General features: G+C 36.5%; 1 protein-coding gene across 2 annotated transcripts in view; it reads left to right on the top strand.

Moving 5' to 3' along the window:
- The window catches only part of SNF4Agamma (SNF4/AMP-activated protein kinase gamma subunit), a 1,170,361-nt gene that overhangs the window by 775,448 nt on the left and 368,065 nt on the right, over positions 1-26,848 (top strand). For both annotated transcript variants that reach the window (XM_069834748.1, XM_069834749.1), the window contains one exon: positions 19,168-19,204. In XM_069834748.1, the coding sequence (XP_069690849.1) occupies positions 19,168-19,204 (37 nt within the window). The remainder of the gene's footprint in view (positions 1-19,167; positions 19,205-26,848) is intronic.

Raw genomic sequence — 26,848 nt, forward strand, 5'->3', positions numbered from 1 at the left:
TTTGTAAGTAAGTAAGTAAGTAATATCTTAATTTTAAGTACATTTTAATGGTTGTGGTAAAGAATTTAATTGGGATTCAGGATCTCCAACTTTTCGGATTTGCAGTTTTAATGAACAGAATCGGATATAGATAATATCATCGACGATCGAGTGAAAAAACCCAAAATTTTCTTCACAATACAATTACCTCGAACCCGGAACCCGAACATGTAGCTACTCTCTATTCCTCTGCACAGGACATCCTTCTACTCATCATCTTCCACGCCTTTGGAACTCTCTCCCTGACCATGTCAGAGACTGTCGGACAATATCAAAATTCAAATTTAAATTAAAAAAACACATTCTAGTTCATGGAATTGCTTTTTGAACACCTGTCAGGTTGCGCAACTTCGGCTTAACCCATGACATTATAGTAAATATTGTAACTATACTGTTGTAAAATTGACAATTAATATGTAATGTATTTATTATTATTATTATTATTATTTTATTATTATTATTATTATTATTATTATTATTATTATTATTATTATTATTATTATTACTATTATTAGTTATGACATCACTATCATCATTGCTATCTCTGTTTTTCTTTCATTTTTTTCTTGTATTAACTCGATGAGAGCTCTATAGTGTTCTTTTGACCCTGTTGTGACCCTCAATGCGGCTTTAATTTAATTTGTATTATTTTCACCAGCGTCTGTATTTCTTTTTTGTATTTATATGTGCTATTTGGTGGGATGGAAGAGAAGGCCTTATGGCCTTAATCCTGTCAGATTAAATAAATAAATGAATAAATAAATAAATTACCGCGAAATCCTAAAAACTGTATTCAGTTTGATTATTTTTAGTTTAAGTACCGTACGTTACGAATTTATTATGCATATTATTAAACCATTTCATTTTAATCGATGTGACTGACATTTTAAGAGACCTTTGCGAGTTTATTGCTACGGGATTGTATACGTTACTGTGTTACCGCATATATAATGTTTTTGATGTTTGAGATTTTTCACAAATTTACATAAATTAATAATGCATAAATTAGATGAGGCTGGTGTCTTCTGTGTAGTGTTGTGACGTTTTACAGTCGAAACTAGTGAGTGAAATTACATTGTTGCTATACTTTCACCAAATTTTTCTACGCCCATTGTTACTGTGAAATACTCAAGATTACATAGACTCCATATTCTACAGCCTCAAACAATTGTCTAGTGTGATATCCTTGGCACTTTCTTCAAATTTTTCTATACCCATTGTTACTGTGAAATACTCATGATTACATAGATTCCATATTCTACAACACCAAACAATTGTCGAGTGTGATATCCTTGGCACACTTCTCCAAATTTTTCTACACCCATTGTTATTGTAATATATTCAGGATTACATACATAGATTCCATATTCTACAACACCAAACAATTGTCGAGTGTGATATCCTTGGCACAATTCTCCAAATTTTTCTACACCCATTGTTATTGTAATATACTCAGGATTACATAGACTCCATATTCTACAGCACCAAACAATTGTTTAGTGTGACATTCTTGGCACACTTTCTCCAAATTTTTCTGCACCCATTCTTACTATGAAATACTCAGGATTATATAGATTCCATATTCTACAGCACAAAACAGTTGCCTAATACATATCCTTGGCACACTTTCTTCAAATTTTTCTATACCCATTGTTACTGTAAAATATTCAGGATTACATAGACTCCATATTCTACAGCAACAAACAATTGTCTACTGTGATGTCCTTAGCACACTTTCTCCAAATTTTTCTACACCCATTGCTACTATAAAATACTCAGGATTACATAGACTTTATATTCTACAGTACCAAACAATTGTCTAGTGTGATGTCCTTGGCACACTTTTTCCACATGTTACTATAGTCTACCCATTGTTACTGTAAAATACTGAGGATTACATAGACTCCATATTCAAAAAGCGTTAAACTAAAGTCCAAATTCTGGAGTTCGGTGGTACCCATGTGCAGAAATTCCTCTGCAAATGAGATGTGTTCCGGTATGGCCGGACCGACTCCAATTTAATTAAGAACAATTAAATGTTTCTGTGTAATGCCCATGGCGAAACTGGCTCTAAATTCCTGTGCAACCAACATATGTTTCGGGATGGTGCCCGTGTGCAGGCAGACGCGTGCTGCGGCACCAAGGCTTGGCCTTGCGTCACGCATTAATTACGAGTTGCGTTGCACAACCTCTGCTGTTTGCCCTGCCGCATAATATGTGTCGTTCTTGTTTGTTAACGTCACGCCGCCGGCTGACAGACTTCGCACAGAATCTTCTTACCTGAGCGAATGTCTCATTTTGCATGTAGCCTGATACATTCAGAAGTGGGCTTTTGGTCATCCCATCGTGTCCTGGAACTCAACATTTCCAACGTTTCGGAATTAATATAGCAAGACATGGAAAACTTGATATGAATTGTAAGTAATTACTAGCGTGTAATAACTTCATACAGTTTAGCCAGTAGAAAAAATTAGTTCAACCTAACTCCATTAATGTCAAATTCTCTTCACTATCGTTATTGTATTATCCTAGTATTATCCGCCATATCGATATTCACGGCGGTTCCGGTCTCTGATTGCACCGTGGGGTACTACTACGGCGATGAGAAAGACCCCGGAACTTCTGGTACTGAAAGTTAAGAATGACACCGGGTGAACTTTAATGGTGTCCGATAGGCTTTTTAATCCTAGTTCACAAGAGTCCGGGATGTAATAATAGAGAACTTTGTCACATGGACTGGACAATGGATCTTGTAAACCGCGCGCTAGCTAGTAAGTGACGGTTAGAAGAAAAAGACCGTCAAAGAGAAATACTAATAACAATCATGACATCTAGAACTGGGGGAATGATTTGTATGTTTATAAACTATACCGAGTAACACTATTAACGTTTAGTGCCTTTAAATCCGGGTTCTAGATGAATACTGATCACATAGCTTCTACTGAGACTTAGGTACGTTAGTTGTTGGATATTTTTCTCTGTACAAAACATATTATTAATTACTTTTATTAATCTCGAATATAATATTTGTTTCATTTTTACATACAGGTACATTTATGTTATTATATTTGCATGTTCCTCGGTTGTCAAATTTCTGGACTCCAATACTTAGTTGCTGTTGTTGTTGTTGTTTAGTCTACTGTCCGAAGACAGGCCTAAACCTCACAAGTGATACCAACAAGGCACCACTCATAAGGCAACTAGGCCAGGAGATAATGAGGTAAGTTGGTCAATTCCTTTCCCCCTCCATTGCCCCTCGCCTGTTAGCTATATATTACACTAATCAGACTTCAGATGCATACAAACAATTGTTTGTCCCCTAACACATATCGAGTTAGTTATTATATATAAAGAATAAGCGGCGAATTAGTTTTTCTCAGTTGTTTGGAGTAACCAAACATAACGAGCCCAACAAAATAGATGACTCACTGGTCGTTACCCTGATGATGGAACATGTACGTAATTCCGAAACATTGGAAGTGTCATGTTCCAGAACACAGTGAAATACCCAAAAGTCTATTTCTAAATGCAAAAGCTTTAATAAGCTTATTCGCCATACATGCTTCTTCGACACAACCTTAGTTGTACAATGGAATACCACTGTATTCTTATGTTCAGTGGTTCGTATTTCTTCGTCGTTGCATATATGACTGCGTATATGATAAGAATGTTTCCATTTCCACAGGCCTTATTTATGAAAATGTTCGCTTTCTTGTACAACATATTTTTCTGGAATATGTATTTTGCTTTAATTTGAGGCGAAATAATTGTGTGGTTTACTTCCGTCCAATGGCTGTCAAATTCTCAGTGTGAAAGTATTCGCAAAAGTGATGTATGTATGTATGTATGTATGTATGTATGTATGTATGTATGTATGTATGTATGTATGTATGTATGTATGTATGTATGTATGTATGTATGTATGTATGTATGTATGTATGTATGTAATTTTATAAGTCATGGCAACTGTATTATATCTTCCGAAGAACAAAAATATGGTTCAGTATATACTGTAAGTTTGAAAATATGTTATACACTATATGGGATGCCATCGCCAGATTGCGTCTGTATACATTGATGGCTAGTTGACAGCACACGCAAAAGTTAGTATGCTAAAGGCTATACTCCAAGACGGATGGCATACGTGAAAATTGCAGTTCTCCGTGGCAGAAATGCTCCTCAGTGTCATTCTAAGCTACGAGAAGCATTGCAGCGGTGGGGGTGGAAGATCTTGGAACATCCTCCCTACTCGCCTGATCTCAGTCCATGCGACTACAGCAACCGCTGGGAAGCAGTTTGCAAACAGGGAAAACCTCTTAAAACAGCGTTTAGACGAGAGGTGGTACACATAGACGAATCGCAGACAACCGATGGTATTCAACGTATGCATTATCTGAATAATTTCAAGGGAAAAATTGTTCCGGGGCCGGGTATGTGTGCACTCGATGTGGGTCTCTGGCGTTTCGTCAGCCCACGCGAGTTGTGTGGATATAAAGGGAAGAGTTGAGACGGTGTCGGGTGGAGTTCCCGGGTAGCTCAGTTGGCAGAGGACTGGTACGTTCAACCAGAGGTCCCGGGATCGATACCCGGCCCCGAAACAATTTTTCCCTTGAAATTATTCAAATCTGCTTTACAGGAAGCTTTACCTGAAAGATTAGATTTGCATAATATATACGTTCCTGTGTACGTTAACAGAAAACAAGTCACACAGAGTTTGTGTGCACTCGATGTGGGTCTCTGGCGTTTCGTCAGCCCACGCGAGTTGAGTGGATATAAAGGGAAGAGTTGAGACGGTGTCGGGTGGAGTTCCCGGGTAGCTCGGTTGGCAGAGCACTGGTACGTTCAACCAGAGGTCCCGGGATCGATACCCGGCCCCGGAACAATTTTTCCCTTGAAATTATTCAAATCTGTTTTACAGGGAGCTTTACCTGAAAGATTAGATTTGCGTATGCATTATTGTTTGCAATGATGTGTGGAAGCTTTGGGGAATTATATTAAAGGGTGTTAGCTGTGAATAATGTGTTTTGTTTCCTTTTGTGCACAATAAAACGATTTCTATTTACGAATCTGTCAATTTTCCTTGCCCATTGCCTCTTGTACCCGGACCCAATTTGGTACCAGCATTGCGAAGCACTTTCCAGTGACTTTCAATCGCATATAGTGAATTTCTATTCCTGCAGCTTTATTGGCTGATATAAAACAATTGACATGACTTATTTAATGACCCTCGTATTTATGTATGTATGTATGTATGTATGTATGTATGTATGTATGTATGTATGTATGTATGTATGTATGTATGTATAAGGACAACTCCGCATTGAACATTTAGATATGTATGAGACTAAAGTAATTCAGAGTAATTGTTCGATACAATATAGCATATGTACATGAATTACCTACGATGAGGACGCAAGCGTAATTATTAATGCGAACTTTCTGGTCCTTTGAAGTAAAAAATGTTGAAGTGGTGAAACAGTTTCTGTATGGTTCTCTCCCAAAATGAAGTCGTTTGAAGCAAGAGCCATACATTTTGATGAGCTTATTATAACACACTGAAACCAATCTCTGGGGGTCTGCCCGGCTGTCGCCTCTGGTCCTGTTGTGGGCGGCCAGCTCATCCAATGCGTTGATGAGTTGGGCGGAGGTGTCAGGATGACTCTCACTTCGTTCGAACCAAGGACGCAGTGTTTCGTATTAAATTTAATGAAGCCTCATGCGTGCTCATGGGCAGCTAGACAGACCTCGTTATGAAACCTGCATTAAACTGTGCTAATGAGCCGTGTAATGTGATAGCTCTGGTCCATGGAATGACCAGTTCATGCAGTGGCGAGTTGTGTGGGATTCGTAGAAAAATAAAAGATGTGAGTCATTCCTTGCCTAATTCAGTGTTTACGAAGTGTCCAGAACTTAATGAATGTTACGTAGTGTAAGTTTATTTCTAGCTCACTTCTCTCCTTTTACTCTTCATTTTTGAGTAGGTTTTTATCAAGTCATCAAATCCAATCATTTCGAGTCTTTCGAGACCCGCCCTTTTCCAAGGAAATATTATTAAATGTACATATTCACCTCTAATTGAGGTTCTGACTAATTAGGTACATCTATTATGAGCAGACTTCGAGACTTCGGACCCAATAGAGCAGTTCAGTAGGAAATGCGCATAACGGCGTACTGAGTGTAGTGGTAAACCGTACAGTGGGTGGGGGTACTGTAAAATGAATGCCAACAAATACGCAAAGGAAAACGCTCTGGATTTGAAGGTTCTGATGAATAATTTTGTTTTCATACAAACCTATTTTCAAACTGTGTCTGAAACTGTTACACGGTTAGAAAAGTCAGAGCAAGAGATGCCGGAAGCCATAAAATTAGTTGAGAAAATGACACAGATTTAATGAGACACCAAGTAGGCCTACACCAGTTACTGAACATGTAAAATAGAAATGGAAATCAGTTTTATGTAAAAATAACTTATATGGAACATTGTCTAATATAAACAACAAATTAGTGGACATAAGAGTCACCCGAGAATAAAGGATTGTCTCTTAGAGACTGCAATGATGTTAAGTTTCTTCGTTTTGCTCCTATCACGTCATGCGACGTAGAGCGCAGCTTTTTAAAGTACAAACTTTATTTGGCAGATAACCGAAAAAGATTTACGTTTGAGACACTGAGAATGTATCTTGCAGTACATTGCAATTCGGTACTGCATCCGCACTTCCTAAAGACGACCAATAGGCTAAATGAAGAAATTAAAATTGCTACATGTATATTTCCACCATTAACATTGTGTATAATTAAACACAAATGCTTATAAAAGACGGAGAATAAAAAAGCTTTTCACATTCTTTTGACATTGTCATTGTGTAATGTATATTTACTTTCAGAATGTACATATGTATGTTTCTCATACTACCGCACTCTACTCTAAATAGCAACGTTGTTACCTCAACACACCTCTACCTTTCACTACCTGCAGCGAGTCAGCAACCTATAGTACATGCACAGTAAAGTTATTGTATCGGGTCCCAAGTCTCGAAGCCTGATTATGAGGCAGTACTTCGTATGTATCAGAAGAAGAACAATTGTTTGTATATATCTGAAGTCTGATTAGTGTAATATGTTGCTAGTAAGCGATCTATACAATGGAGAGGGAAAGGAACTGGCCACCCTACTCCATTATCTCATGGCTTAGTTGCGTCATAAATGATGCCTTATTGATGGTACTTATGAAGTTCAAGCTGTCTTCGGACAGTTGTCTAAACAAATGTGCATATCGAACAATAGTGTTGGGTGCCATGACGAACGAATCGTTATATTATATAGCCTAAAATAATAATAATATTGAACTGCCCCTCATTGAGGGTAGCCCTTACGGACTCAGTATATCCTCAGAAATATACATATGTAAACATAGATATTAAATTTTAAAGAGGGGAAACAAAGAAAAGGGCGTGAAAAATTACAGTCGCTATTAATGTGACACCATGTGATTAATTAGGATTTGGCAGGATTTTTTTTAACACAATTATCACACTGTGATCCTTCAGAGATGTTGGCAGAGCAAATTGCCGTCAAAATTCTTCGAAAAAAGCTGGTATAGTACCTCGAGCACCTATGAGCAAGCCGAATACCTCAACGTGAATTAAGGCATATTTCAGTTTGAAATAGTTTACTGTAGGCTCATAGATCGACTTCTTCTCAAGGTGGACCTCGGCTGACTGATGACATTCTACTTCAAAACGTATCGTGGGGTCCACAATGATGCCCTGTTTAGTGTCAGTATTGTACGCTAAAATATCTACTCGTCTCATTGACCCATTTTCAGCTAGACAGGAGATTTCTTCTTCTATTATCCAGCCCGTATTTCTTAATGCGGCATCAATTTTGGATCTTATAAGATGTATTATTCGTCTACACTTGGTACCGTACTTTATACTGCAACTTACAGTGATATGAGACCAGAAATATCCTATATCCTATATTTCGAAATCGTACATCGGTTCATTGATTCATTCAAGTATGGATTGATTGATGCATTCATTGATTCACTGATTGATTAATTAATTAATTGATTCATTAGTTGATTCATTCATAGATTCATTGATTGATTCATTCATCCAGTCTAGGTATTACAGTTGGGTACCTTCAAGGGCAACAACATGTTCGTGAAAGCACAAGCATTTGAGTTTCAGAGTACTTTTCCTTTATTTAATATCACTCTATCTTCTTAAAAATGATTTGTTAATGAACTAATAATACAGCTATTTAGAGTAATTAAAATGCATTATATATTAACTATTGTTTTAGAGGTATGCATTTTGAGTTTAAAATGTAAATATGGCACTAGAATATAGACCTATGTACTTATTTGCTCTTCTCCTTAGTATCATCATCATCATCATCATCATCATCATCATCATACATGGCATGACTGCCAATTATGGGCCCTAGCCTTCTTCAGAATGTCCTTCCAGACTTCTCTATTTGCTACTAAATTCTTCCAATTTCTTATTTTACTAATTCTAATATTCTGCAAGACATCATCTTCCCATCTTAATTTCGGTCTTCCAACTTTTCTTTTTTGTAATGGTTGTGTCATATAGGTCTTTTTAACAGTTTTATTTCTCCTTAGTAAGTAATTGTAATTTATTTTATTCATGCATTTCTTTACGCATCAGATTTCATATTCTGCATTACACATTTCCTTTGTTGTACCAGTGTACATTTCTTCATTTATGTACTATGAAGATAAGTGTATTAAAGTGTCCAATCAATAAATCTGTATCAAGCAAACACATTTTTTAATAAGACAAAGTAAATGTCCTTCAATAGTTATCCGTTTGTGTACTCAGAAAATGTCGGTTTCATGTATGAAGAAGTGCGCCTGGTGTTCTGTCTACCTGCAAAACATAAGGGGTAATCGGTTGAAAGTCGAATATAATTCGGACGGTTGTCCGACCTTGATGGATGTTCTGTAATTGGTCGAATCTAAACCGGTTGTAAGCACTATTTAGCAGCTCTCTGGTCTACACATTTACGGTTCTGTGCTACAGAACCCGGGAACGTAACGTCTATGTAGTAGCTTAATTTTGTGCCCATTTTCCGTCCTTCGTAGAATAGTAGTAGTGGTCCGGTTTTAAAATATTTGTCGACATTCTCCGGTATTCTCTCTGTTTTCCCATGTCCTTGAATCCTTCTTTCTTACATTATTTGAGTTACCTTTTAAAATCAGTTTAGTCTGGGTCGACCTCTCTTCCTCCTCTCATATGGCATACAGTCCAATGTCTGTTTCGACAGGATTTCTTCTCTTATTTTTCTGAAATGGCCGTACCATTTTAATTGTCTCCATCGAATTTAATTTAATATAGTTTCTAATACTATCTTTCTTTATAATCATATTATCTTTTATTGTCTTTGTTCTTGAAATTCTAAATTATCGTCTTAAAGAATACATTTCAAGGGCGAGCAATCGTCCAAGCTTCGAAAGCATATACAGTATGTAGATGCACATTTTTAATGATGGTGTTAGATATTAGCCTATACTTGTTGCTTGGTTAATTTATTTCCCTTATTTCTTTGTTTAATCTCCAATTGTTATTCATTTTTATTGCCAGTTATTTCAATTTTTGTACCACCTGTATTTTTTCATCTCATGTTTTAAATTTTTTTTCTTATTCTTCTCTAGTACACACATACTTGTTCTTATTAAACTTTATTTCAAGCCCTCCTTCGAACACTGAGAACTGTAGAAACATTCACTATCACGACTGTAATATAATCCCACCCGAATTGAATACAAGGATCCTCGACGCGCACTAATTTGGTTTTGCAAGCTTAGTCCAAGATTTACGACAGTGGAGGTGACACCCCCCCCCCCTTCTCCGTTATCGGGTATGCTAGGATCACAAGGAGCTTTTTATCTTGAAGTACTGTCCTACATACACTTGCTACAAGCCGATAAGGCGGATAGAAAGACAGTAAAGCTCTTCTCTTCTCACACTGTTGCACGAGGAACTTCTCTCCCAGCACTTCCTACCACATTAAATTTGTCTTTGAAAAAAAAAATCTCTGCAAATATATGATACATACAATACATTAATTAACACACGATCATCTTGAAACTTTCTATTCTCGGTTTGCCTTTGAAATGAAGATGTGGATTTCTTTTTTGTGATTTAACGACACTGTATTAACTACTAGTTTATTTAGCGTAGATATAATTGGTGATAGCGAGATGTATTTTGCGACAGAATACCAAGGATTCGCCATGTGATTATCTGACATTTGCGTAAAATTGTGGAAAGCCTCAGATAAAACCCAACCAGGTAATTAACCTAAGTGGGAATTGAATCCATGCCCTACCGCAGCTCCAGAAAGACAGGCGAACGCACCAACCGCCTGAACTAGGCTGGTGGCCGGCTCATTTCTTAGATGGGTGTACAATATGAATGTGAACCCAGAAGTGGTGATGGGAAATAGTAATACCGTGACGCAAGTGTGTTACTGGGGATTCTCTGAAGAAAATGGTTTCTGAAATTTTTGTCGTTAAGAAACTGCCAGTAGACTATATCACTAAGTCTGATTTCAACTATAAACTTAATCATGGAAATCCTAGTATTGGCGAATCTCCATGAACTCTTCAGATTTTCTTAACAATGAAGGTTTAGATAATTATATTTCATCATCAGTATCATAATCGTCAAAACAGAACAGACATAAATAATACATACAGGGACATCATTTTATTTTTACTAACATTTTTAATATTAACCTGTCTATACCTTTAGAGAACCGGAAACACCGCTTGCTCCCCCCTCCAAGACTGCCGTTCGATGATACTGGCGTAAAACACAAATCACTCTACTAGGTATAGGAAGGAAGAAAAGTAGTTCATCCATTTACGTAAACTAGGAAATATCGCGATTTTGAGTTTGATAATTTTCATTAGGTTTTTCTTTAATCAAAGTACAGTACTGTATTAAGAATAAGTGTTTTACTCACGAAGTGAGTTATCCATGCGAACGTATTCATTATGCAGTGTATATTATACTGTCTACAGCACATTAGCGTACAATATAGGGAAAGAAGTTAAATTGAAAAATAATCATAATATGAATATTTAAACACAATTTTGAAAATGGTGGCCGTTCATTTCGATACAGGCTTCAGTTCTTTTGTGCATATTATCGCACTATAGACTATTGCATCTAATTCCAATTGCCAGTTTCGTCCTTCGTACTAGTAACTCATGTTGAAATAATTCTGTACCTACTCTACGTACTGTAAATTCAATCTTCACTTCTGTCCGACCCGAAAATATAAAATTACTCAGACATGCTATCTACTGTCCGTCCAAGTGGTTATGCAGCAGGATTGTAGAAAGGGAGGAAATCACGTGACAGTTAATTACTTAACGAGGCCCTTTTATTTAAGTTAAATTAAACAGCTGTATAATATTACGTAAACTTCCAATTCCTAAGAGAAATTAATGTTTTCAGAAAAGAGCTAAGACAGCCCAGCTATTACAGAGGAGCGAGCAGAAGCAGGTGAGGGAAATCGGGATGCGACGTAGGCAAACGGACAGTACCTGTGCGAAAATATGATTCAATATTGAAAGCTCTTTCGTTACTGGAAAACGCGAACATATTTCTGGAACGTACTATACTCAATAACTCAGTACTGCTTACTATCTGCGGTCTTGGTTCTGTGTGGAGTTGGAACTTCCTTAGTAGAAGGGGTGGGAGTGAAGTACATTCAAAAACTCAGGTACAATAAAAATTGAAGTAAAAATAAAATGATGTCCCTGTACAATTTGCACAAAGGTGTACTAACATAAGTCTACACTTAAATTTTGGATTACAGTAATTAGCAGGTCTATAATTGTGAAGGGGTAGAGATAAGGTAAGATGCAGGGCAAAATATGAAGATAACCTGAACAAATAACATTCTTTCATGACAGAATGGATCAGAATATTCTAAACCTTCTGACATGATGATGATGATGATGATGATGATGGTAGTGGTGGTGATTATGATGATAGGATGGATATTATATGCTAATAGGTTCACCTCTTTATCTAGTCCTCCATTACGCAGCGAAAGCTATCTGAGAATGTTCTCAGTAAAACTTCTACATTTGTTCAGTGAAAATTTTGAAATAATTTCAGAGAATTTTCTCCGTGAAACTACATTTGTTACTTAAGTGAAATATTTCAAGTATTTTGTAACAATCTATTCGGTAATACTTCTGCATTTGTTACGTAAGTGGAACAATGAAATATTTTCTGAGAATTTCCTCGGTAAAACTTAATTTGTTATTTAAGTGAAAAATTTAGAATATTTTCTGAGAATTTCTTGAGTAAAATTTCTATATTTGTTACTTAAGTGAAATATTTGAAATATTTTATGATAATTTTTTCAGTAAAACTTCTGCATTTGTTACAGATATGGAAATAAAATTTGGAGCTCTCTTATTGTACAAGTTTTGCTTATAACATACTGCGCATGTGCAGTAAACGAGAGCCCCTGTGTATATGCTACTTGTGAACAGTCGTGCGGAATTGTTGCCTACATACAGGTAGATTCCCATCAAGACTCGCTCCAAATTTTAATTCCGTATCTGACTTAAATGAAACATTTCAAATATTTTATGAGAATGTCTTCCGTAAAACTTGTACATTTGTTATTTAAGTGAAAAATGAAAAATACTTTGGGATCTGTAGATAATGCTAGACAATGGAATCCGATTGTTACTGAATCAAGAAGAAGCACGTGATCAAGCAGTGTGTCTACTGTATGTGCACAAACGCTCGTTACAACATCAATAAAATTTATTATCCGCACCGTTTACATATACACTAATCAAGATCAAAACGTTTTAGAGGCCGAGTAACGAAAACAACGTTAAAGAATGAAACACTGCCTACACGGCTGAACAACGCGTCTTTATAATGCTAAATGATAAGTAGCAAATTAGTGACAGCTGAAAGGCTACGCCACTTATAGCCTTAGACCACCCTTTGTCTCGAACTAGGGATCTCTCCAATTCTAGTACGTCACAAGACGTTACTGGTACCTTGAAATTATAAAATTGGAAAGGGTACTGTTGTCAAAATTAAGGTAAGCAGCAAGCATTGTCAATTATAGGGTAAGGGGATACATTTTCGAACAAAGTACAATTCTGAACACACTAAATTTTTTTTTTAACATTTGCTTGTTTCATATGTTCGTAACTCTGCTTGAGTTATATAGCGTCGATAATCAGTCTTCTATAAGTTTGTCTCCTAAAAAACTGTGTTGTTAAAGTGTTACTATATACCAAAAATCATTTTTCAAATAAAGGTAAGCACTTTGGCTACAGAATATGCTCTTGTTATAAAATGGCTCGTAGTTTCCCGTTGTGGTATTGTAATGCAATGACAAATATTGGTTTCTATCTGATTCTGTGATCTTCGTTACACATGTGACCAGCACACCAATGCTATCTATGAATAGTTTAGAAAACTATTTAGTCATTTCTCAAGAGTAGCTGAAGTATAATTTCGAACTTTATTCAGGTAGCTACAATTCTAAGAGTACAATTTCGAATAGTTGTTTGTAACCATTCTAACTACGTCATTTCTGTTTGTTGGCATTTTAGATGCCACGAAGGAAAACAGAAAAGGAAAAACGTCTGAAATGGAATTCTAATGCTATGGAAAAGACTATCAAAAGTGTAATTTCAGGGGATATTTCATTGAAAGGAGCATTCGCGTTGTACCACCTTCCACTGAGCACTCTACAGTCTATATGATAGAGTAAACAAGGAAAAGGAAAAACAGGCTGGTCTTACTCCACGTGTTACAGGGAAGATTGAACATTCCACGGTACTGTCCGGAGACATGGAAAGGGCTTTGTTAGATAGGCTCCTGTACTTAGCAATAGAGAGTTTGGTCTTACCCCCCTGCAGGTTAAACGTGCTGATTTTGATTTGGCCGTGGCCAGTCAGAGTCCCTCAGAAAATTCGCAAAATGGTCCTCCTGATTCTCCAGAAAATGTAGTTAGTGCCGTTCTTAACTCGCCCGAGAAAAAATGCTTGTTTACGTCAAAGAGAACTGCTCACGTCACTCCTACTTACTTCGCAAGAGCGTATCACCGAGATACGACCTAAGAAATCTTCTGCAGTTAATACTCGGCCTAAAAGAAAGAATAAATCTGCAGCCAAAAGAAGAGTGAAGCAAAGGGCAACATCGTCCGCTCCATCAAATGAAGACGAATGTGGCCACTGCATACTGAATATTCAAAGTAATCCATGTTGAAAGGGGAGTGGATCCGATGCCAGACGTGCAACGTGTGGTATGACGAAGTGTGCGTGGGTGCCAGAGGATAAAGCAGTTCTTTTTGTGGCAAATGCCTTGGATCGAAATTGTGCCTGACCTGTTCAGAATTGTACCCTGTGGTACATTTTCGAACGTTTTTTGTTTATTGAAACATTTACAACTATGGACAATGTAAACATCCTTTACTTCTTATATTGTTGTGGAACGTGAACTAGGTCTTGAACATTATATTCACAATATATTTAGAAATTTCTTATGCTTATTTTGCCCACAAAATACAAATATGTGTTTACTGTTCGAAATTGTACCCCCTTACCCTATTTTATTATTATTGTTCCAATAAGTAGGCTATTAGAAGTTAAAAACAAAACTCGACTTTCTTACTTTGAATAATTTCAAGGGAAAAAATTGTTCCGGGGCCGGGTATCGATCCCGGGACCTCTGGTTGAACGTACCAGCGTTCTGCCAACTGAGCTACCCGGGAACTCCACCCGACACCGTCTCAACTTTTCCCTTTACCTGAAAGATTAGATTTGCATAATATATACGTCACAGTGTACGTTAACAGAAAACCACAATTCCAAGTCACACAGAGTTTGTGTGCACTCGATGTGGGTCTCTGGCGTTTCGTCAGCCCACGCGAGTTGTGTGGATATAAAGGCAAAAGTTGAGACGGTGTTGGGTGGGGTTCCCGGTTAGCTCAGTTGGCAGAGCGCTGGTACGTTCAACCAGAGGTCCCGGGATCGATATCCGGCCCCGGAACAATTTTTTCCCTTGAAATTATTCAAATCTGCTTTGCAGGAAGTTTTACCTGAAAGATTAGATTTGCATTCCTTACTTTGAATTTGGAAAAGAGTATGTGCCATATAAGGCATGGATTTTTTTCTAGTATTGGGAAGATAAAAATATGGCAATATAGTATAAAAATGCCTCTTATTATTCGGTTGAGAAGCTTTTGTCATCCAATCTGCTCTCAAAAAAAAGGTGAAAGTTAGAATTTATAAAACAGTTATTTTACCGGTCGTTCTGTATGGTTGTAAAACTTGGACTGTCACTTTGTGAGAGGAAGAGAGATTAGGTGTTCGAGAATAATGTGCTTAGGAAAATATCTGGGACTAAGAGAGATGAAGTTACAGGAGAATAGAGGAAGTTACACAACCCAGAACTGCACGCATTGTATTCTTCACCGGACATAATTAGGAACATTAAATCCAGACATTTGAGATGGGTAGGGCATGTAACACGTATTAATGAATCCAGAAATGCATATAGAGTGTTAGTTGGGAGGTCGGAGGGTAAAAGACCTTTTGGGAGCCAAGACGTAGACGGGAGGATAATATTAAAATGGATTTGAGGGAGGTGGGATAAGATGGTAGAGACTGGATTATCTTGCTCAGGATAGGGACCAATGGCGGGCTTATGTGGGGGCGGCAATGAACCTGCGGGTTCCTTAAAAGCCAGTAAGTAAGTAGTAATATTTTACTGATTGATGCTTCTAACTGGAGAGGTGTTTCAGCGTCGAAGAGAAATGACCGACGAATTTTTCCTGACGCCGTATATCAGGGACAGACATCATAAATCTACGACACGGACCTTTACTTTCCTGCCAAAGGAAGCCATGCTAAGGATTTATCGTCTTTAAAAATCCATCGCCCTCCACCGAGTTCAAACCCGGGAATGTAGGATTCGACGGCATAAAAGTAACTACTAATTTTTGTGGAAGCAGTGCTTTACTTACGTACGAATTCCATGCACTGTTGCTACGACAAAATAAATAACCATCTCGTTTGGATGGAAATGTGGCGTCTGACAAGGCGAGTAAGTTATATGAGGATGTATGTCAGTGCTGAGCCAAGGGAATTTCCTTGTTTTGGCGTAGAAATGATTGAGGGTGGACCGACTTCTTCGCCATTAGTCTCTCTTTATACTCTAGCGCCTCTGTCAGATAGGCTCTAGCGCTTCCAGCATCCAGCAAGAAACAGTAGCTACATTGGAAGAAATGTAGACATATTAATACTATTGGCTGGGAATCAGTAGAATAGCGTCAAGCAAACAATTAGTACATTTTAGAACTTGCTGGTCGAGTATTGTGATTTTCATATAACCATCGTCATCCCAATATACATTACGTGTTATTCCTGTTTATTTGTTCCTGAATGAAATGTGATTATAAATTGTAAAAGATTATAAATTGAAATAATAAATTTACAAAATTGTAAAATTTAAAATATTACAATATTATTTATTTGTATTGTTAAAAATTTCTATATTTTTATGGGTGGGTATCTATCAGTCCTTATGAATTTGTAATGAGACATTCTTTTCGTATGATTTAGCCACTTATTTATGTAGTTTCATTTTTTTTTTAGTTTTCTTTGTTTATGTTATATTCATTTCATTTCTAATTTCGTCGGTTTAGGCCTATTTGAGATCTATTTTATATAGTCTGCCACCATTCAGAAAGCTAATTTTTTAGCGCTGGGATACTTTGTGTAAAAAAAAATATATTTTAACTAAACTGCTAATTTGTCACTAATCTCGGGATTGTTAGATTCAAACCTCATTCCTAATTATTTAAATTTCCCTTTACGTTGCTCTTTAAAGTGAACAAATACGAGAATTTTATAGTATTTAAAGAATTAGCTTTGGGATTGAGATGTAAGTCTTAATAGATCTAACCCAGTACTTAAAACACAGTTAACCGTATTCATAAATTAGTTCATCCATTCATTCATTCATTCATTCATTCATTAGAATATTATTGTTTGAAATAATGAAGGGTCGCGACGCTCATTTTCAGTGATGCTATACCGGTAGAGTTTTTTGCGTGTGAAGATGTCTGCAAAGTGTAAAATAATTGATTTGGAAGCTGTAGTTAATTAAAAGCAGAGTGTTTTCAGGCTGTGCAAAAAGCTTGATATGATGGCTTTGATTGTTGTAAAAACATCAAAGCGTCTTCTTTTCCTTACAAAAGCTGTGAAACGATTGGTATGGAGATATGTAATAGGTTCTGGCTTTTTTTTTAAATACAACTACTGTTTTTGGTAATACCTCTTATCTCTATAAAAACTATAAATAATCATATTTTAACGTGGAACATTCTAAAATACACTTTGGATATAAGTTGATTGTTTTGAATTTCTATTTATTTATTTTATTAGGTTATTTTACGACGCTTTATCAACATCTAAGGTTATTTAGCGTCTGAATGAGATGAAGGTGATAATGCCGGTGAAATGAGTCCGGGGTCCAACACCGAAAGTTACCCAGCATTTGCTCATATTGGGTTGAGGGAAAACCCCGGAAAAAACCTCAACCAGGTAACTTGCCCCAACCTGGAATCGAACCCGGGCCACCTGGGTTCGCGGCTAGACGTGCTAACCGTTACTCCACAGGTGTGGACTTTTGAATTTCTAAAACCCGGGTATTTTTACTTGTGTTAAGCTCTGCCCATTTCTATATTTTGTATGGTTGTAATAGAAACACTGGTCGCTTAACTGTGATTAGTGGTATAAAATGCTTGCGCTGTACCTGAACATTTTAAACAATTATTTATCTCAGAAATTTATATCTTAAAAATTATTATTATAAGAGTGAAAATTACATTTGTTTTACCCATAACATATTCTTATTTCAACAGAGGAAATATAAATGTCTTAGTTGGTTGGTAGTTGCACTCTGCTGGCCTGAGCTGTGAGATGTGTACAGTACATTAGGGTTGCCAACTCTTTTTGGAAGAAATACGGAAGACTAAGGAATCGACAGAATTTCACATAGATAATTGGCAAATTATTCCGTTCAGTTACTAAAAAACGACTTTATTCTACGCTTCGGCAGCTAGGCTTAAATTAAGTATATTTTAAGACATTTTGTTTCGCGTAATAGTTGAAGTCGACTGCAGTTAGGAGCTTTGATTTCAATAGGTGTGTCGTGCTCCTGTTTCAAACATCTGTCCAATTATTTTCCATGAGATAAACCAACTTCTTTGTATGAACATTAACTACCTGATATACTTAGAACAAAGTAGCCAGTTTTTCCAAATTTATAACATTAACATGCTTTGATTTTAAACAACTGAGCATTAAAACCCATTTCTGACAAGCATTACCTTACAAAGACTGCACATTTTAAAACATCTCGTGAACAACAAAATTCATCATATAAACAATCATCATTCACGGCAAAATCAAATGTTTAGAATAATGATTTTTACCTTACTCAAAAAGAGGGGAGAAAAATACTCGAAGGGAAGGAAAATACGGGAGCCGGAAGAATGTTAAAAGTTAGAGGAAAATACGGGAGATCCCGGGAAGTACGATAAGGTTGGCAGGTACATGTACAGGGAAATTCTTTATCTCCATTGATGTCTGCGTCAGAATTTTACTTACTTCAGAAATAGCCTGTAAAAGAAATTGTGCCTGGAGTACTTTGATTTAGGAGCAAGATTTTCTCTGCTATACAAGTGTAGTTGTTAAAAATAAATAATCTGAAAGTATTGTAACATAGCCTACACAAAACTATGATCAATATAATTTCCACTACTGAACATGCCATTACGCAAGAGCGCCTTTTTAAAAGAAATTTTGCAAGATTTTCTGACGTCACATATACTTCCGAGAATTTTTTGTTTATTTTTGCAAACTCTGTGTCTCCGACCTCGACACGGATATGCTGCAAACGGCCATCTTTTGAACTTCCGTATTTACAAAGCGACGAAGATGAGTCTACGATTGACTTTGATTGGGTGTAGGACGTATTGTGACGTTCAACTGTTTACAGTGTGTGACGTGGTTTCTTTTCTTGTTCACAGAGGGCGGCGGCGCATCAGCAGCAGATGGCAGCACAAAGTGAGTAATAATGTTTACATTCGATAATGCAGCTCACTGCAATGTGCAGGGGACAAGGAAGCCCAACGAAAGTAATTCAATTTCTTCCTCACATTTGGTTTCATGATATTTATTTTAATTTGATATTCGTTGAACAATGTGTGTTAAGTATTTCGACTTCTAATTGACTGCAATAACGAAGCATGGTTAAAAGTAATATTAGTCTACGATAGGGCCTAATATAATGATATTATATATTGATAATTTGTACAATCAGATGTTTTTATGAGGCTTGATATAACCATGAAGGGACTTATTTTCTCTTCAGGTTTTCAAATTACGGACTACATCCTATGGATAATATCGCTAGAGACCCGCAAAGTTTGCCCAACTCTGTTGGACGGGTCGTTTCTTTCGTAGTCAAGGATTAATCGTTTGTGTCTACCTTGTTAGAGTTGCATGGAGCTGCATTTTATTGTTCATTCGCGCCATTTGTAGTTAGTTCATTTGTCTATAAGCAAATGCTTTGTTTGTTTCTGTAGCAACGCTTTATATTCATACATTAAACACAGGTAGATATTGATTTTAGTCCACATTTATGAATAGCAATAACACCAGTGTCATTACATTACATACTACATATAGGACATTTATCATGAACAACATGGTACGCACTGACATTTATATTGGCTGGTGTGTACATTGCCCACATAATATTTTAGAGAAACTAATTTTTATGACAATTATTAATATTGTATTAAATCTTACTCTTCTAAATGTCTTTTTTTAATTTGATTCTGTCGGTGGTTCTAGAATTGGTCTGGAATTGGAATTGGTTGAGAAGTTATAGGTCACCACACAAATAACGTCCAGTCACATCACGTTTATTTCAATGTCCTTGTCAGGAAAAACACACCAAAGCTCTTACAGTTGTATTCATTGGCTTCTTTCATTAATGTAGTTTTTCGTTTATTATATTTAGCACGTCCTCAGTTCGTGCTTCGAATGCTTTGAAGAAATTATGTAAATTAGTTTGTTATAAACACCAAAGCGCAGAAGTGTCTTGAAAATGCTGCAGTGGATGTAACAAAGTATTTGGTCTGACATTCAGTGGCATCTTGTGAAATATATTAGTGAAGTTTACAGATAACAAGCACGGAGACGAAACTGCTGAAATGCGCACCTTCAACATTACCTGGCACCTACGATCTTGTATTCCAGCCTTTTATTCTTATTTGTCTTACTGGGATTTGAATTGGGATAACTGTAGTGTTATATACGTATTCCGAACAATTTTAAAATCTTCCTCCCTCATATCACGTAATCTTATAATGCCCTCATTAGAAAAGTAGAACAAGGCTGCAACCATTGTATTTATTGGTTCTTTCAACCATTAAGCCAAATGGATAGAAAGATAAAAAAAAAAAACAAAATGAAAATGCAATACAAACAATAAGATAGCAGAAGATTCGTAGAATCCCTATATTGCGCGGAATATTTAAGTGGTTGCTGGTTTTGTGATTTCAAATAATCGTAGTTCACCACTTGATGAGAATCATCTTAGATTTCTTAGCATAATCATAAAACAAAGAACTTTGACTTTTAATTAATATCGTAACCAATGCAAGAAAATAAATGCAACATTCGTTGCTCAAGTCACCAACAGTATACCTTGAACGTAATACAGTAATACATGTACGACGATATTCAAACTTTATTTATTTTTCTATTAAAGATGTTTTTCGGATTGTATCGGCGCGTTCCTATTAAGGAACAAGATGCCCTAGACTGGCGTAGAGTATCATAGAAATGGTAACGGACGTTTTCCCGAATAGGTGCCCACTTAATGGGTTACATCCAGCTTACCTGGTCCAAAAAGAAATTTATTTATTTATTTATTTTTGTTTGTCCAAAATCTGATGTAGACTATAGAATTTCCCCTTTTTGTTTGTGAAAGAATTTTATAAATATATCTATTAGTTTTCGAACTATGGCCAGAGATATGAACCAGAAGAAGCATCGCCTATTGGTTCTCCGAAATTGATAATTTTCAAACCATTTCCCTCATCACTCAACACCTATTAAAGATAATTGCATGAAATATTTTAAAAATATTTTTGGGTGAGTTTCCAGGAAAATTAAAAAAATAATAAAAATTACTACTTTTATTACTAATAATTTAATGATAGGCTACTGGTTCATGTTGTTACTACAACCTTCTGAAATTGGCCGGACAAAAGACATTTAAGTATTTTTAAAATTGTGAGAGCTAGGAGGGAAACGGCGATTGGTTGTAAAAAGTTGCCAAAATTTGGAAAATTTAAATTATGGATTTTTTTATCCAAGTAGTGAGTCTTGTAAACGAAAATGTGAATAACAAATTTCAACTTAATTCAGTAAGGGAGATTGAGAAAATAAAGAAAAATAAATAAAATTACCGTACCTAGTTTTCGTGTAGCCTATTTAAGCTGGATCCATTCATTTAGTGCTCTTCCCAAGTTCATGTCTTTCACTGTAAACCCAGCTTTCTCCAATCTTTCCTATTTTCTGCCTTCCTCTTTATCTCCTCATATGATCCATATATCTCAGGGCTGGGCAGAAAGAGCAGATTCTACTCTCTCACGGGGAGCCATATGATTTCTCTTCATCCCCTTTCTTCCCCGCCGAACACCGCGCAGTGTTGATTCAGTGACGGATGAATATTAAGCGTCCCCGTTTAGAGTCGGATCCGCTCACGATGTCCAATCCTGATATATCTTAATGCCGTCTATCACCTGATATCTTCTTCTGCCCGAACTCTTCTCCCTTTCACCAATCCTTCCAGTGCATTCTTCAACAGGCAGTTTCTTCTCGGCCAGTGACTCAACCAATTCCTTTTCCTCTTCCTGATCAGTTTCAGCATCATTCTTTCTTCACTCACTGGTCTACGCTACACCCGATCTTTGGCCCAAATTTTAATATCGGACTCGTGAATCAGATGACCTAGTTTTACTGTCCTAGAATACCAAATAGCGCAACCTGGTCAACAAATCTCCTCTATTGCCACCTCGAACGAGTTGCTTTTCCCAGTGATGGATTTGTCGCAATCTACTTACGTATTAGAATCGAGCTTGAATTGTTGTCACCTTTTTAGGCCTTCCATTTATTTTCCTGAAGAAAAAAAAAACAACCTTTCCTTTCATCTCATCAGTAATGGTGACAGGTGATCGAGCTTTCTTTTTCGGCGGAGATACATATTCTGATTTGGACGATTCGCCTTCGTCTTCAATAGACTTGGCTGATTGTGAAGACGGTGTTGCGTTTTTTGCTTTCTCGTTATCTTCGTCGAATAGCTTTCCAATCGGCAGTATTCGTTCTTTAAACTAGGCATGAGATCAGAGGACTATATTGCGTTCAAATCTCAAGATAAGTTTGGCTTTCGATTCGGTTTGCGCGAATCTGTTCATTGCGAGTCCCTGGCACGAATTCGATGTTCCCGATTGTTTGGGGCATTTTCTAAACTTAGATTGGTCTAACGTCTCACTATTGTAACAATTACATAACGTAATTTTATATAAACATGCTGAAGAATAAGTATGATTTCAACATAAAGATAGTAAAAATCGAATGTTTCTTTTAGATGTGGTAACTACGTCATTATCTCTTGAATATAGAAATATGCAATATTTCTTTCTGTCAACTCGAATACTTCCGTTGTAAGGAGAGAGAAGAAGACCTTACCTCTCCACCCTGCTTGTGTGCCAAGATGTTGACTCGTGAGTCAAGAAATGCCGACCACTGGTGTAAAGCTTTCTGACCTTACACAGTTGATCAGGGATGGGGAACAGCCTCTCTCAGAGAGGTTAGCTTCTCCCCTACGTATGTAGGTACCCATGCTGACTACTCTGTTTACAGTACGTGTTCTTCGTCCCTGCGTTAGATAGATACGTAGCGTCATCATGATATCGGGTTTCCATTTAAACAAAACAGAACACAACATTCATACCCCGGGTGAGATTTTAACTCGCAGTCATTGCTTTCGTGTAGCCCTGTTCGTCGTGTTTACTACGGCAGACTCAAAAAAGATAAACGCTTTTGAGGTAGTATTCTTAATGACAAACACACTGTGTGAATGTTACCAGCATATTGACTTTCCAGGGGATTAGAACAATTGTTGAAATAGAACAATAAACAGGCGCATCTTCATTTGCAATGCAATGACAGATTGCTTCAGACTCTTGGGATTCGTGCCTCCGAATAGAACAAAAATGTAACTCATTAGATTTAAGTATGATGAAATACGTTACAGCAGTATTCTTTAATCAACAAGATTAAGGAAGCGAAAAGTTTTACCTGAAAGCACTACTAATGAAAATGGTCTTACTTTCTTTAATACTCGTTCTTTGAGTAGCAAACCAATCATAAAACAGGAGTATGATGGAAAAAATATATATTAAAAAAACAAATAATAAACAGATTACTTACTACAGATTCGCTAAAGCCTTGTCGTCTATGTTATCGGCACTGAAAGTTAGAAAGACACTGAGTCGCTTGATTAAATATGACGTGATATTCATGGTGCCATCTGTGAAGTAATTAATATTTGGCTGCTTCGCCATTTTTTATGCTCATATCAAAATATCTTCTGTAGTGTTCTACAATTAATTTATTTTTTAGACTTTTTTAGAATGTTATTTAATTTCTTATTACGTAGCACTGGCTCTTTGAGAATTATTTGCTGGTCTCATTGAATCTGTGATAATTCTTAAAATTCTGTTGTGTAGGATGAAAATAAATTTAAGTGACTTTCAATTGTGTTCCAAGCACATATTTTGGATTTGCTAGTGATAAAAACGATGAAGAATGTTATCTTCTAGTATTTTACTTCGCCTTAACCAAGTCAAACTCTTCCGCATGTATGTATGTATGTATGTATGTATGTATGTATGTATGTATGTATGTATGTATGTATGTATGTATGTATGTATGTATGTATGTATGTATGTATGTATGTATGTATGTACATGCGGAAGAGTATATATTTATATTTAGACACACAGCCTATGAGCACTCAAAATATTTGGATGAATAAATTAATTTAGCAGTTTAAATATTGAAGACGATACAGATGACGAGCCAGGCCTTGTAAACGATTATTGGATGGGGCCGAAATAGATCTACAAAGGCCTAATTGGTAACGAATGATGTTGTTGATGATAATTAGTAAAAGGTAATGTTTGTAAATAATATTTAGGTGTCATACTTTTTCGTATTTATCGAAGACTTTATTTCTCTGAAAAGAATTACCAACTTCGCATTACAGTCGTTGTACTTATCTTGCGTACCGGTATCGCGACCTTTATTGTCTTTAATGTCACTGTTTTTCAACTTTATGACCATTCTTTTAATATCTTCGTCACGATACAGTACTCACACTTACGCCACAGGCTGCACCTGGAAGTTTAATTAGGACAAAATCTACGGTAGCTCTCACTTTCTCGCAATAAACTTCCTTTGGAAGCCTATATACCACGCAATGATTGTTAAGGTTAATATTGAATAAATTAGGAAGTAGATAATTCATATATTTTCCCCAATGTTTATGGCCACTAATATTCACCCTATATGATTAATTGAAGAATATGTTAAGATTTTTCGGATTGAGATTTCTTTCTTAGTTATCCGTGAGGTTAAGGTTGTCGGTACATTTATTAATTTTAAACATAGGAACATGATTAATGGACGGAAATTCTATAAATATAATATAATATAATTGTTATAATACGAAATACAATTGTTCACATTTGTAAGCGTAGTTGCTTGTGTTTTTGATTAGTACGGTATAGCTATATTTGAAAAAAAATGAAGTCCAAAGTATCCTTGAATGTGCCTTTATAACTAAAGATTACTTCTATCACTGAACTAAAATGAACTACAAGGCGAGTGAGAATATTGACTGAAGTTTGTTTCCAAATATTCTTTACATGCAATGTATCGTGACTAGAATCCGCGAAATAACAAAAACGGCTCTGTTCTGCATCGTGAATTAATTTTTACCTTTAAATCATAACAAAAGACGAAATTTTATTAGAAATTTGCTTCTTGACAGTCAACTTCAAAATTAAAATCCACAATCAACGACTTAAATATCTTATTCACAATAAGTGCTTGTGCTTAAATTATAAGTAGGCATAAGAAGCATAATCATTATCATATTGGGAGAGCGTCTTTTTAAGTAGACAACGTAGCGATACCATCATTGGTCGTAGGAGCTAGGAGAAACACGTCCTAAGGTAATTCATACTCCTTCTTGATTTGTATCTGTAGTATAAATCTGTCCAATATATCTGCACTAGTTAAGCATACAGGAGGTTTTTTGTTGGAATTTCCAAGACAGTCCTGTATAGAAATTGCTTGAGAAGATGCCTGGATGGTCTTTCATGAGCGCCAGTGCTTCATTACAACCCGACCTTGATTCTTGACAGGGAAGTGAAAATTTACCTCCTTTAGTTACGACTTGGTTATGTAGCCATTTTTTTTTTGTTTGTTCTCCTTTGTTTTAAGATGTAGTTATTGTGCCATGTTGACCACATGACCATGCAGTTCTACTTGTGTGTCTGGTGATAGTTAAGTGCCTGGGGAAATATGTTAAAAACACAAGATAATTAATTGCTTTTTTGACAATAGTCGATTCACTCATACCGATATACCTAAAATACAGTTCTCCTCTGGTTATGGAAAACCAGCCATAATAAAGCGAGATGAAGAAGTAATAACAAGATAGTAGATGGGCGTAAGTCTATCATTATCTTACAGTCGGTTGTAAGTCCAAAAAATATTATATAGGTATTGCTGTTCATTTCACTCTTGACTTTAAAGAAATCAACGCATATGATTTCTTGTACATCAGTCACTGATAAATGACATTGGGGAGATTTGGAAGCTTAAAGAATTGATAATGATTGTAATGATTTAATCAAGAATAGCCTACAAGTGATACGAACATTTCTTAAAAACATCTGTCAAAATTATTTCCAATATCAAATCTAGTATAATGCCATGCTACAGCGAAGACAGACTGCAACGGAGGAGAGAAAATGTAGTGGTGAAGAAGAAGAAGAAGAAGAAGAAGAAGAAGAAGATATTTCTTGGCGCGTTAGCTCACAGAGGGCCAAGGCCGATCAGCCGACTGCTAGTTTCACGTCCACATGCCTCGGCAGAGGTGCATGATCATCCAACCATAACTGGAATATCGTGTAGTTAGTACCACAGTGTAGTATATAGAGTCACGAAGCTTGAGTTGTGAGGGTGCTAGGAACAATAGACTGTGCTGGTACTATTTCACATTGTCTGTAATGAGGCGATATTAGCGATCCGAGTGGTTAGCAACTATCTATGGATGTATATTTACTACATATTGAGCTTCGTGACTGTATATACTAGACTGTGTTAGTACGATGTCTAGACGTTAAAGCTACTTCGCGGAACTGTATGTCGCAATCTATCGGTAGCTCCCCAAGTTCTTCATGATGCTCACATGGGCACCGGTTCGTACACTCGCCGATTGTCATGAGAAAATTTCTTCCCCACGAGGACTTGAACCATCGCTCATTCCGTAACGCAAGTTCAGGCATGGTAGCTTACCTTAGACCACGACGGTACGGCACAGGACGAGACGACAATAAT

Source organism: Periplaneta americana, chromosome 9 (assembly GCF_040183065.1).
Source record: "Periplaneta americana isolate PAMFEO1 chromosome 9, P.americana_PAMFEO1_priV1, whole genome shotgun sequence".
NCBI lineage: Eukaryota > Metazoa > Arthropoda > Insecta > Blattodea > Blattidae > Periplaneta > Periplaneta americana.